We start from the raw sequence: 14,625 nt of genomic DNA, 5'->3' as shown, positions 1-14,625 counted from the left end.
TACTAATTCTTTATCTATACATTAATTTATTATGCTTTCTTATATAGAGTATCATATTCCGCAGCACTTTACAGACATTATCATCACTGTCCCCGATGGGGCTCACAATCTAGATTCCCTATCAGTATGTCTTTGTAATGCTTTACTGCCTTAACCCCTTCCTGACCAGTGACACAGCGTATGCGTCATGAAAGTCGGTGCCAATCCGACCAATGACGTATACGCTGTGTCATGACTTTAAAGCCCCCCTGCGGGTCGGGTGACCGGGGTCAATGAAAGGTCACCCGACCCGCAGATACAGGGGGCTTTGTACTTCACCACAGGGGGCGTGGCTTCGCCCCCACGTGGCTACAATCGCTCTGAGTGGCTGTTAAAAGTGAAACAGCCAATCAGAGCAATAGTAATATTTCATCAATGAAAACTGATGAAATATTACAAACCAGCCATGGCCGATGCTGCAGTACCATCGGACATGGCTGGAGACTGTTATCTGACCCCCCCACACACCGGCTGGCAGGGGCGATCGGCTCCCGCCACTGAATAACAGCGGCGATGTGCCGCCGCTGTCATCATCTGCTCCCCCCAGATTCCAATCACCCCCCCGGTACCTGCCGAGTGCTGCTTGTCGCTCCCGGTGTCCCGCTGTCCCGGATCATGGGCATCGCCATCTTGGAAAATGGTGGGCGCATGCGCGGTGCGTCCGCCGCTGCAGATTCCATTCATTCATTTTGTTCACTGTGATAAACTCTCACAGTGATCAAAATGAAATAAAAAGTTAGTAAACCCCCCCCCCCTATCAACCCCATATGTAGGCATAAATAATAAAATAAAGAAAATATTAGGGCTAGGGTTAGGGTTGGAATTAGGGTTGGAATTAGGGTGAGGGTTAGGGTGGAATTAGGGTTAGGGTTAGAATTAGGGGTGGTGTTATGGATGAGTCCCGAAGGAGGAAAAAACAAAAATAATAGCTAAGTCCAGAAAACCAGAGAAGTTGGCAGCTATCGGATTGCAGACCCCTGAACAAATCCACAACAACTAGCAGTAGCCGTGGGGGGTTCCTACGGTGCCCTAGACCCCTCGATCACAGCCAGAGAACTAAATTAGCCTAAAGACAGAAAGGGGAAATCTAAACTGCCCCAGAGCAGACCCCAAAGCAATAGGCAGCCCCCAACATATAATGACTGTGAAGCAAGATGAAAAACACTAACACAGATAGAAAGATAGATTCAGCAAATGATGGGGCCCAAGCTAACTAAATAGGACAGGACAGAAAAGCTGCTGTCTGCAATCCGCAAAAACCCTATCCAAAAATGTACCAACAGACTGATAGGAGAAACAGGCCCTGAAGTCGCTAGGCTTCAAAAGACTATATCAGCACTCAGGTATATTCTGAAGACAAAGCCAGAGATCAACAGATCATAGACAAAAATGGAATTCAGCTCACCCCCGGCCGGGGATGGCTGAACTCCAAAAAAACAAGGCAAACAAAACCAGAACTAAAGTGTACAAAAGGCAGAGCAAAACTTAGCTTTGAGAAGCAGAAATCAGACTGGTCTCCAAGAATCCAGCAGGAAAATCACCGGCAAGGCAGCAGGGCGTCGGCTGCCTTATATCCAGTCATCAGTTCCTGTGACCCACTCATCATCTACCTGCTCAGCTGTTTGGTAATCAGCCTCACTACCTTCCTTCGCCAGAAGAGGGAGTTCATCAGACCTCACTGGTGAAGGGAAAAATGAACTTACAACAGGGTGGGTTGGAATTAAGACTTTTGGGGTCCAATTTCTCCTGTTACCCTTGTGAAAATAAAAAATTGCGGACTAAAAAATAATTTTCTGAGGAAAAAAAAAAAATTTTATTTTCACGGCTCTGCGTTATAAACTTCTGTGAAGCACCTGGGGGTTCAAAGTGCTCACTATGCATCTAGATAAGTTCCTTACGAGGTATAGTTTCCAAAATGGGGTCATTTGTGGGGGAGATCCAAAGTTTAGGCACACAGGGGCTCTCCAAACACGACATGGTGTCTGCTAACGATTAGAGCTAATTTTCCTTTCAAAAAGTCAAATGGCGCTCCTTCCCTTCTTATCCCTGCCGTGCACCCAAACAGTGGGTCCCCCCACATATGGGGCACCAGCGTACTCAGGACAAACTGGACAACAACTTTTGTGGTCCAATTTCTCCTGTTAGCCTCGTAAAAATAAAAAATATCGGGCTAAAAAATAATTTTTGAGGAAAAAAAAAGATTTTTTTATTTTCACTGCTCTGCGTTATAAACTTTTGTGAAGCACTTGGAGGTTCAAAGTGCTCACTACACATCTAGATATGTTCCTTAAGGGATCTAGTTTCCAAAATGGGGTCACTTGTGGGGGTTTTTCACTGTTTAGGCACACAGGGGCTCTCTAAACGCGACATGGTGTCCAATAACGATTGGAGCTAATTTTCCATTCAAAAAGTCAAATGGCGCTCCTTCCCTTCCGTACCCGGCAATGCGCCCAAACAGTGGATTATGACCACATATGAGGCATCGGTGTACTCAGGAGAAATTGCCCCACAAATTTTAGGATCCATTTTATCCTGTTGCCCATGTGAAAATGAAAAAACTGAGGCTAAAAGAAAATTTTTGTGAAAAAAAGTACTTTTTTTTTAAGGATCAATTTGTGAAGCACCTGGGGGGGTTCAAAGTGATCACTATGCATCTAGATAAGTTCCCTGGGGGGGTCTAGTTTCCAAAATGGGTTCACTTGTGGGGGGCTCCAATGTTTAGGCACAGAGGGGCTCTCCAAACACAACATGGCAACCGCTAAATATTCCAGAATATTTTCCATTCAAAAAGTCAAATGGTGCGCCTTCCCTTCCGAGCGCCCAAACAGTGGTTTATAACCACATATGAGGTATCAGTGTACTCAGGAGAAATTGCCCAATAAATTTTCTGATCCATTTTATCCTGTTACCCATGTGAAAATGAAAAAATTTATGCTAAAAGAAAATTTTTGTTGGAAAAATTAAAATGTCCATTTTTTCTTTCCACGTTGCTTTAGTTCCTGTGAAGCACCTGAAGGGTTAATAATCTTCTTGAATGTAGTTTTGAGTAGCTTGAGGGGTGCAGTTTTTAGAATGGTGTCACTTTTGGGTATTTTCTGCCATATAGACCCTTCAAAGTGACTTCAAATGTGACGTTGTCCCTAAAAAAAATGGTTTTGTAAATTTTGTTGTAAAAATGAGAAATCACTGGTCAACGTTTAACCCTTATAACTTCCTAACAAAAAAAAATTTTGTTTCCAAAATTGTGCTGATGTAAACTAGACATGTGGGAAATGTTATTTATTAACTATTTTCTGTCACATAACTCTCTGGTTTAACAGAATAAAAATTCAAAATTTGAAAATTGCAACGTTTTTAAAATTTTCGCCAAATTTCTGATTTTTTCACAAATAAACGTAAAAATTATCGACCTAAGTTTACCACTAACATGAAGCCCAATATGTCACGAAAAAACAGTCTCAGAATCGCTAGGATGCGTTGAAGCGTTCTAGAGTTATTACCTCATAAAGGACAATGGTCAGAATTGTAAAAAATGGCCTGGTCATTAAGGTCAAAATAGGCTTGGTCATGAAGGGGTTAAAGGAAGTCTGTCACCTGCATAACACATACAATTACTTACACAGTTACAAAGGGGACTTTTATAAAAATCATACCAGCAATATACTGGGAGAAACAACTTGTGTCATAAGTGAATGAGTAAGGATCGATGCAGCTTTGGTATGGCCAATGTCTCAATGCACAGTAACATCGGCTAAATTTGAATTCTGAACAGTTTCCTTGATTGACAGCGCTTGCCTGCCCAGGGAGAGCGAAGCCTGAACTCAATTTGCAGCACACTGGCCCTCAAGGAGCCCAGCTCTGCCCACACAGTGTCAGTGTGCTCTCATGCCTGGATGATGATGGCTGCTGCCGCTAGCTACACTTCCAGTATCAGTGTAGCGAGTAGTGGCTGCAGACAAGAGCCGAGAATGATGGCGTGCCTGCACCCACATCGTGTGAACGCTGCTGGGCTCTTCCACAGTCAGTACACCGCAGACTGAGTTCAGGCAGAAATTGATTTTGGTAAGTGAGCCCAGTCAGTCAAGTTTAAGGAAAGTACTCAAAAAGCATATAGAGGGGACGTAATGGTGCACTGACTCCTTGACCACGTCAACAGTGCAACAAAGCTCCTTAACAGGCATGTGAAATTAGTCATTTTCTCTGTCGATAAAACACTAAAATCTCTACTGTTTGTTTAATTTTTTAAAGGTTAAGTACCCTATAATATAGAGTGGCTTGCAAAAGTATTCACCCCCTTCACATTTTACCCAATTTGTTACATTACAACTGGAGTTAAAATATTTGTGTAATCCGATTTGTGTGTGATGCATCAGCACTAAATAGTCTAAATTGGTGAAGTGACAAAAATATAGGCACAAATTAAATTTATGGGATCGAATAACTAAAAATTGGCATGTGCATATGTATTCACCCCTTTTTCTACGAAGCCGCTAAAACTTTCTGGTGCAAGCAATTACCTTCATAAGTCACATGCTTAGTGAAAGGAAGTCCACCTGTGTGCAATCTAAGGGTCACATGGTCTTTTAATACACTGCTCAAATAAATAAAGGGAACACTTAAACAACAGAATATAACTCCAAGTAAATCAAACTTCTGTGAAATCAAACTGCCCACTTAGGAAGCAACACTGACTGACAATCAATTTCACATGCTGTTGTGCAAATGGAACAGACAACAGATGGCAATTATTGGCAATTATCAAGGCACCCTCAATAAAGAAGTGGTTTTGCAGGTGGGGACCACAGACCACATCTCAGTACCAAAGCTTTCTGGCTGATGTTTTGGTCACTTTTGAATGTTGGTTGTGCTTTCACATTCGTGGTAGCATGAGACGTACTCTACAACCCACACAAGTGGCTCAAGTAGTGCAGCTCATCCAGGATGGCGCATCAATGCGAGCTGTGGCAAGAAGGTTTGCTGTGTCTGTCAGCGTAGTGTCCAGAGGTAGACAGACACTGCTACCAGGAGACAGGTCAGTACACCAGGAGACGTGGAGTGGGCCATAGGACAACCACCCAGCAGCAGGACCACTACCTCGGCCTTTGTGTAAGGAGGAACAGGAGGATCACAGCCAGAGCCCTGCAAAATGACTTTCAGCAGGCCACAAATGTGCATGTGTCTGCACAAACTGTTAGAAACCGACTCCATGAGGATGGTCTGAGTGCCCGACGTCCACAGATGGTGGTTGTGCTCACAGCCCAACACCGTGCAGGACGCTTGGCATTTGCCACAGAACACCAGGATTGGCAAAATCGCCACTGGCGCGTTGTGCTCTTCACAGATGAAAGCAGGTTCACACTGAGCACATGTGACAGACATGGCAGAGTCTGGAGACGCCATGGAGAGCGATCTGCTGCCTGAAACATCCTTCAGCATGACCTGTTTAGCAGTGGGTCAGTAATGGTGTGGGGTGGCATTTCTTTGGAGGGCCGCATGGTGTTGGGCTGTGAGCACAACCCCCATCTGTTGACGTCAGGCACTTGGGTTATAATAAATATCTCAATCTCTGATGATCCTCCGGAGCACCATCAAGTCCATTATCATCAAGTGGAAAGAATATGGTACCACAAAAAAACTGCCAAGAGATGGCCGTCCACGAAAAGTATTAGCCCAGGAAAGGAGGATATTAATCAGAGAGGCAGCACAGAGACCAAAAGTAACCCTGAAGGAGATCCAGAGTTCCCAAGCAGAGACTGCGGTATATGTCCATACGACCACAATAAACATACATTCCATAGAGATAGCCTTTATGGAAGAGTGGGCAGAAAAAAGCCTTCACTTAGACAAAAAAATTTGTTAGGCTCATTTTGAGTTTGTCAAAAAACATGTGGGAGACTCCCCAAATGTATGAAGGAAGGTGCTGTGGTCAAATGAGACCAAAATTTAACTTTTTCACTATTAAGGTCTGGCGCCAAACCAATACAGCTCATGATTCCAAAAACATCATACCCACAGTGAAACATGTTGGTGGTTGCATCATGATGTGGGACAGCAAAGACAGCAGGGACAGGGAAAATGATCCGAGTTGAGAGCAAGATGGATGGTGCGAAATACAGGGATATTATTGAGCAAAACATGTTTCAGCCTGTCAGTGATTTGAGACTGGGACGGAGATTCATCTTTCAATGAGACAATGACCCAAAGTACACTGCTAAAGCAACACGTGAGTGGTTTAACGAGAAATGCGTAAATGTTTTGGAGTGGCCTAGTCAAAGTCCAGACCTTTATCCAATTGAGAATCAGACTTGGAGATTGCTTTTCACCAGAGGAAACCATCTAACTTGAAGGAGCTGGAGCAGTTTTGCCTTGAGAAATCGGCAAAAATCCCAGTGGCGTGATATGGAATGTCATAGAGACTTATCCAAAGCGACTTGCATCCATAATTGCCACAAAAGTAGGATCTACAAAGTACAGAATTTGGGGTGGGGGGGTTAATAGTTATGCACACTGACGTTTTCAGTTATTTTGGTCTATTTGTTGCTTGCTTCACAATAAAAATAAAAACAAAATGTTCACAGTTGTAGGCATGTCCTTTACATGAACTCATCCAAAACCTCAAAAAATAAACAGACAAACAGTAAAATTCCAGGTTGTGAGCAGGGCTGTGGAGTCGGAGTCGGAGTCGGTGCTCATTTTGGTGGAGTCGGAGTCGGAGTTGGAGTCGGTATAAAATGGACCGACTCCGACTCCTAAAATATATAATAAATTGGGTACAGTAATTCAATGCAGAATGTGCTGAATATTTTTTCATAGGAGTTTGGGAAAGTTATGAAATGTCCTATAAATGGCTGTTCTATTCCTGATCTAAGGCTACATTCACACACAGCATTTTTCCTGTGTTTTTTGAGGATACGTTTTTCAGCTGCAAAAGTTGATCATCTTTTTAAAAAACCGCATCACCTGAAAGGTTTTTGAGCTGATAGATAATGTTTTCAATAGCCAAAGCAGATTAGAAATCTGCTCTATCTATCCATTTATCCATATCTGTCTATCCATATCGTATCTGTACCAAAAAGAATGAAAACCGGGTAGTACACCAATATATATTCTGTTCTATCTAAATATCTTGATTATTGGATCATAAAAATGATTAAATGTCTGAGGTTCACATTGTACTACAATAAATTTTTCACTTAAATATAAGCAATATGTGTGGGAGTCGGAGTCGTGGAGTCGGAGTTGGAGTCGGAGTAAGGGAAATTGAGGAGTCGGAGTCGGAGTCGCAGGTTTGGCTTACCGACTCCACAGCCCTGGTTGTGAGGTAGCAAAACATGAAAAGTGCCAAGGGGAGAGAATATGCTGGCAAAACACTGTAACTGTTTAAGTAGTTAAATATACCTTTTGGAGGTTACAGATTCCCGCTTTGCATGAGGTCATGGGCAATAGTGCTCCAAACAATTCTGTAGAAGGTGCAGAAAAAGAAGATTGAAAGTGAATATATTTTTCCACACCTAGTGTAGCATTTTATGGAGCACTCAACCCACCACCTTTACGCAGTGCGGTCATTAAGGAGATAAGTGATCCCCTGTTTTAGATAACGCTGAATTTCCTAGCAGCTGGGCTCTCACTGTCCCAATACTATTAATATATAATAGTATACACATACAGTATATAATACATATTCACACACATACCGTACACACTCATACCGTACATACATATACACTATATATATATATATATATATATATATATATACTCACACACGTACAATATATACTATGACAAAGTCACTGGCAAAGTACTAGAGGGGAGGCATGAATCACTGAGTTTGTTAGCTTCAGTGATATGAACCTAGAAAAATGATCCAGCATACTAAGTGCTGTGAGGGGGGTTTACTAGGCAAACGTAAGGGCTAGATTTAGTTAACAATGAAGTTAGGGCGGGAGGCTGTCCACCATATCTCCACTCCAGGCTGTGGTTTAGGAAGTAAATAGTCAGTCTTCTGAGTCAATCGGTGTTGGGTTTGCCTGGAGAAGTGAACTCCAGAGTTGTGTGTGAAGATAAAGGAAAGCTAGACCTTTTTTTTATCCTATGTTTGTTTCCTGAGCGGGCAGATCTAAGCTCCAAATTGTATATACACACATATATGTATATTAAATACACACATACGTATACAGTATCTTACAAAAGTGAGCACACCCCAGTTTTGTAAAATATTTTCTTTTGGGACACACAGCCAATAACTGTCTAAACCACTGGCAACAAAAGTGAGTACACTCCTAAGCTAAATTGTCAAATTAAAAATTACAATAAAATATTTCCAAAAATTTGAAGGGTGTACCCACTTTTGTGACATACTGTATACATATACGTGTGTCTGTGTGTATGTGTGTGTGATATATATATATATATATATATACACACACAAACACACACACATATATATATATATTTATTTATTTATTATATACACATGTACACACACATATATACAAATATACATACATATATCTTTGGCCGTTACCTAGCAATGTGTTGTAGATGGACAGTCTCCCATCTGTCTTTATGGTTGAATATAACTCACTATAATGTAAAATAAGTCATAAAATAATACTTAAATATGCAATAGTCACAAGCATTTAACTCTGTCCAGCTCATCTATAATAAATCAATACTCTGTACATTACATACTAAATGCATAATGAGCAGGCAGATATTTAACCCTTAGGAAGAAACCGAACATTAGGTAAAGGATATTGATCATGAGTCCGCTGCCTTTTAGCGAGAGAATCTTCATCACTTATTCCAGCCATCAAATACTTTAACCCTGTAATCCATGTCCGGGCTTCTTCTGGGTTGGATGTGATCAGATCCAAACACTCCATGTGGTTACCATGGTAAATGGTAAAGCAACAAGTAGGGTCGAAGTTTCCGTCTGCATGGCGGTGGAAGATCTCAGACTGCCTCCCCTCTGTGACTTTGTAAATGGAATCAATTATAACTGAAATGAGAAAGACAAAATTAGGATTGGGATAAATGCCCAGGGGGCAGTCGTGTGTTGTCAGAGCGTTTCGCCTGCGCGCTGTCATTAGACCGGGCTGATTGTTTAGCTGCGGAGGATCTGTGCCTTGGCAGAAGTGCATACAGACAACAAAGGGAGACCGCCGGCCGTGCAGTGTGACTGGTAGAAGGGCACTGCAGGCCCGAAAATATTAACGTGGATGTCCATGTTTACGTCATATTCCCCTGTAGTGAAAAAATGCATGCACCTTTTCTTTTGTCCTTGCGTGAAAGCAAACTGTTCTGTTTATTGTGTTTTGCAGATTTTTTTGCGTTTCCTCTTTTCTTCTATGAGTTTTTCGTGCTGATTTGGCACAACGTTATGTAATGCGTTTCAGGGCAGAAAAGTTAGGAATTTACAATTGTGTTAAAAATGCAATTTTGTTTTTTACTTTTATTTTTTTTCAGGCTCCTAACAGAATCCTATAGGGACAAAATGCACCAAACCTGCACAGATCAATAGCACCTTTAGACGCACACTGTGTACGAGTTTTCATAAAATCACATCCACTTTGCTTGGACTGTTGAACACAGCAAATTTTATGTATGAAAAAACTGAGGTTAAAAAAACAAACAAAACACAATTGTCAATCCATAAAAACAAGGCTATAAAAGGAATTTGTCACCAGGTTTTTGCTACCTCATTTGAGAGCAGCACAATATAGGAAAACCCGTTCTGATTCCAACGATGTATCGCTAAGTTTACCGGTTGCAGCAGTTCTGACACAGAGTTCTTAGATGTAACATGAAGCAGAGCTCCGAAAGCTAACCCCGCCCACACCAGTTCCCTTATTTAATATCTATTGACAGTGAGCAGATTATCAGAGGAGGGGGCGTGGTCGGTCATACTAGCAGTCACATGAGCAACAGACATGGCAGTGATAATGTCTAGGTGATAAAACCTTCAGTGTAAGTAAACCATGGCACACAGCTTAATAAATGACAAATCAATGAATTCCAAGCTTCAGCCTCTACCTGATGTTATCAGATTACATAGCAAAAACCTGCTGCCGGAAGACCTTTAAAGAGAAACTGTTTTTCTCTCATAAATCATTGGTACACATGAAAATAAGACACTTTATAATGCTTCTTATAAGAGTTATCTGCTTCTTCCTCCCCCTGGACTGATCCTTCATGCTCAAAATTCTCAATGCAAAAATCTGTCTTCAGAAACTACAAATTTTCCCATTACCAAGATAGGAGATGGCAGCTGGTGCTCAATGCTGTGTAACATCCACACATTTTCGCATTTTTTTTCTCTATTTATATAAATGGGTGTTATGCCCAACGCTGGCACAATTGGATTTGTGGACTCACTGTGCTACAAAACCAGGCATCCCTAGGAAGGGGCGTAGCTAAGCAGCTACCAAGTGGTCACTGGAGCTCATGATGGTGGAGATAGACTGGGCTGCACATAGCCACCAAGTATCAATGCTAGGCAGATTCCGGAAACCAGAGACTGGCTCCACACAGACCGGGGGACAATGTTTGTCTGGCCGCACCAGGACCTCGGCTTCAGGTTCAGGACACTTGCCACACCGGGATTAGAGGACAACGTTCATGCACTTACCACACTGGGAACTAGGGATTCAGGTTCAGGACTCTGGCCACACCAGGACCAGAGGACAACATTCAAGCACTGGTCGCACGGAGACCAGGGATTCGGGTTCAAGACACTGGCATCACCAGGACCAGGGGACCTCACAACTGCACCAGTAGAACACTACACTATCTAATGACTAAATTTGCTGCTTGTCGACTCCCTAAGGGAGAGGGAGTCTTTTATACAGGATGACCCAGTAATTAGCTGGGAGCCATCTTGCAGGAGGACATCATTACACTAAATGCCTCTCAGCAACAGGCTGAGGGCATTCGCCATACGCTGCCCCTTTAAGAGAAGGGAAGCACTAGAGCACTTGGCGCGCCATAATACAGGAAGGAAGCAGGAATCACCAGGGACCACATCGCGAGGCTGGAGCGGTGGGTAGGCCGGCACCCCTGCATGGAGGGAGAAGAGAACACCATGCAGGAGAGTCGGCTAGAGTGCTACAGTAAGTAAAAAAACACTGCAAATGGGAAAAAACGCTTTGAATGTTCAAATCTGCAAGGGAAAAAAACGTAGTATACACATGAGATTTCAGAAGTTTAACCCCTTCATGACCAAGCCTATTTTGACCTTAATGACTAGGCCATTTTTTGCAATTCTGACCAGTGTCCCTTTATGAGGTAATAACTCAGGAACGCTTCAACACATGTCTACTTTACATCAGCACAATTTTGGAAACAAATTTTTTTTGTTAGGAAGTTATAAGTGACCAGTGATTCCTCATTTTTACAACAAAATTTACAAAACCATTTTTTTTTTAGAGACCACCTCACATTTGAAGTCAGTTTGAGGGGTCTATTTGGCAGAAAATACCCAAAAGTGACACCATTCTAAAAACTACACCCCTCAAGCTACTCAAAACTACATTCAAGAAGATTATTAACCCTTGAGGTGTTTCACAGGAACTAAAGCAACATGGAAAGAAAAAATGGACATTTTAAATTTTCCAACAAAAATTTTCTTTTAGCATCAATTTTTTCATTTTCACATGGGCAACAGGATAAAATGGATCCTAAAATTTGTTGGGCAATTTCTCCTGAGTGCACAGATACCTCATATGTGGTCATAAACCATTGTTTGGGTGCACGGCAGGGCTCAGAAGGGAAGGAGCGCCATTTGACTTTTTGAATGGAAAATGTGCTGGAATATTTAGCGGTTGCCATGTCCCGTTTGGAGAGCCCCTGTGTGCCTAAACATTGGAGCTCCCCCAAAAGTGACCCCATTTTTGAAACTAGACCCCCCCCAAGGAACTTATCTAGATGCATAGTGATCACTTTGAACCCCCAGGTGCTTCACAAATTGATCCGTAAAAAAAAAAAGGACTTTTTTTTCACAAAAATTTTTTTTTTAGCCTCAGTTTTTTCATTTTCACATGGGTAACAGGATAAAATGGATCCTAAAATTTGTTGGGAAATTTCTCCTGAGTACACCGATACATCAAATGTGCTCATAAACCACTGTTTGGGCGCACGGCAGGGTCCGGAAGGTAAGGAGCACCATTTGACTTTTTGAATGGAAAATTAGCTCCAATCGTTATAGGACACCATGTCGTGTTTGGAGAGCCCCTGTGTGGCTAAACAGTGAAAACCCCCCACAAGTGACACCATTTTGGAGACTAGACCCCCTAAGAAACATATCTAGATGCATAGTGAGCACTTTGAACCCCCAAGAGCTTCACAAAAGTTTATAACGCAGAGCCGTGAAAATAAAAAATATTTTTTTTCCTCAAAAAATTATTTTTTAGTGCGCAATTTTTTATTTTCACAAGGGTACCAGGAGAAATTGGACCCCAAAAGTTGTTGTCCAGTTTGTCCTGAGTACGCTGGTACCCCATATGTGGGTGGGGACCACTGTTTGGGTACACGTCGGGGCTCGGAATGGAAGTAGTGACATTATGAAATGCTGACTTTGATGGAATGGTCTGCAGAGCCCCTGATGTACCTAAACTGTGGAAACCTCCCACAAGTGACCCCATTTTGGAAACTAAACCCCCCAAGGAACTTATCTAGATGTGTGTTGAGCACCTTGAACCCCCAAGTGCTTCACAGATGCTTATAACGCAAAGCTGTGAAAATAAAAAATCATTTTTTTCCTCAAAAAAATTATTTTTTAGCTCGCAAATTTTTATTTTCAGAAGGGTAACAAGAGGAATTGGACTGCAAAAGTTGTTGTCCAGTTTGTCCTGAGTACGCTGGTACCCCATATATGGGGGGGAACCATTGTTTGGGCACACGTAAGGGCTCGGAATGGAAGTAGTGACGTTTTGAAATGCAGACTTTGATGGAATGGTCTGCGGTCGTCGTTACGTTTGCAGAGCTCCTGATGTGCCTAAACAGTAGAAACCCCCCCACAAGTGACCCCATTTTGGACCCTAGACCTTCCAAGGAACTTACCTAGATGTCTGGTGAGCACTTTGAACCCCTAAGTGCTTCACAGAAGTTTATAACGCAGAGATGTGAAAATAAAAAAATAATTTTTTTCCACAAAAATAATTTTTTAGCCCCCAATTTTTTGTTTTCCCAAGGGTAACAGGAGAAATTAGACCCCCAAAGTTGTTGTGCAATATTTCCTGAGTACGCTGATACCCTATATGTTGGGGTAAACCACTGTTTGGGCACACGTCGGGGCTTGGAAGGGTAGGGAGCACCGTTTTACTTTTTGAACGCAAAATTGTCTGGAATCAATGGTTGCACCATGTCGCGTTTGGAGACCCCCTGATGTGTCTAAACAGTGGAAACCCCTCAATTCTAAGTCCAACCCTAACCCCAACACACCCCTAACCACAGCCCTAACCCCAATCCCAACCCTAACCATTACCCTAACCCCAACACACCCCTAACCATAACCTTAACCACAAGCCTAACGCTAATCCCAACCCTAACCCCAACACATCCCTAACCCTAATCTTAACCATAATTCCAACCCTAAACCTAATTCTAATCCTAGTTCCAACCCTAACCCTAATTCCAACCCTAACCCTAATTCTAACCCTAATGGAAAAATAAAAATAATAATAATTTCTTTATTTTATTATTTGTTCCTGCCTATGGGGGTGATAAACGGGGGTTTATTTACTTTTCATTCTATTTTGATCACTGTGAGTGTTTATCACATTGGCTTTTTCACTTTTAACAGCCAATCAGAGTGATCGTAGCCACGTCACTGGTCATAATGGCACAGGTTTTCATGACACCTATGTGGCGTCATTGGTCATGAAGGGGTTAATTAACTTTGCTGGTATTGGAAAATACTGCATGTTCCGCAAAAAAAAAAAAAACACAACATGTGAACATTCCCTAACTGTCATTTCAGAAGACTGTGCAGCAGAATGTCCGAGTCTGTCTCTAGCTCCTCACTTGTCAGTTTTTTGGGTATGTACTGGTACTGACTGGGTGAGCAATGAGCAGCCCGTGATCACTCGTACTGCTACGGTCTACTATGGTTCTTGCTGACAGTAGCCCCTTCACGATAGTCAGACAGGGGTCTGCAATATCGCTTCGACAACAGCATCAAAGCAGGATGTAGAATCTACGCTATATGTCACAGAGGCTATATGGTGCGCCAGCAATGTGTATATATATAGCCATAACAAGCTAATGGATGCACAGATGAAGCACTGTCACTATATTCTCACTAACAGGATATTTTTCTTTAAAAGATATTATCAAAAATGGATTACACTGTGTTCCAAATTATTATGCAGACTGGATTTAAGTGTCATAAAGATGTAATTTTTTGTTTTTCAAATAAACTCATAGATGGTATTGTGTATCAGGGCTCTTTGGATCACTGAAATCAATCTCAAATGCCTGTGATAATTAGTTTACCAGGTGAGCCCAATTAAAGGAAAACTACTTAAGAATGATGTTCCACATTATTAAGCAGGGCACAGGTTTCAAGGAATTTAGGAAAGAAAA

The 14,625-nt window shown here is 42.0% G+C and overlaps 1 protein-coding gene across 1 annotated transcript in view; it reads right to left on the bottom strand.

The window, feature by feature from the left end:
- The window catches only part of PLCH1 (phospholipase C eta 1), a 370,702-nt gene that overhangs the window by 137,073 nt on the left and 219,004 nt on the right, over positions 1-14,625 (bottom strand). Inside the window, exon 4 of the mRNA XM_073579023.1 lies at positions 8,800-9,043. Within this exon, the coding sequence (XP_073435124.1) occupies positions 8,800-9,043 (244 nt within the window). The remainder of the gene's footprint in view (positions 1-8,799; positions 9,044-14,625) is intronic.

This window comes from Dendrobates tinctorius, unplaced genomic scaffold, assembly GCF_039654945.1.
Source record: "Dendrobates tinctorius isolate UK_male_01 unplaced genomic scaffold, ASM3965494v1 ptg000060l, whole genome shotgun sequence".
NCBI lineage: Eukaryota > Metazoa > Chordata > Amphibia > Anura > Dendrobatidae > Dendrobates > Dendrobates tinctorius.
Note: the sequence above shows the minus strand (reverse complement) of the source record. Positions and strands in the feature narration are given on the sequence as shown.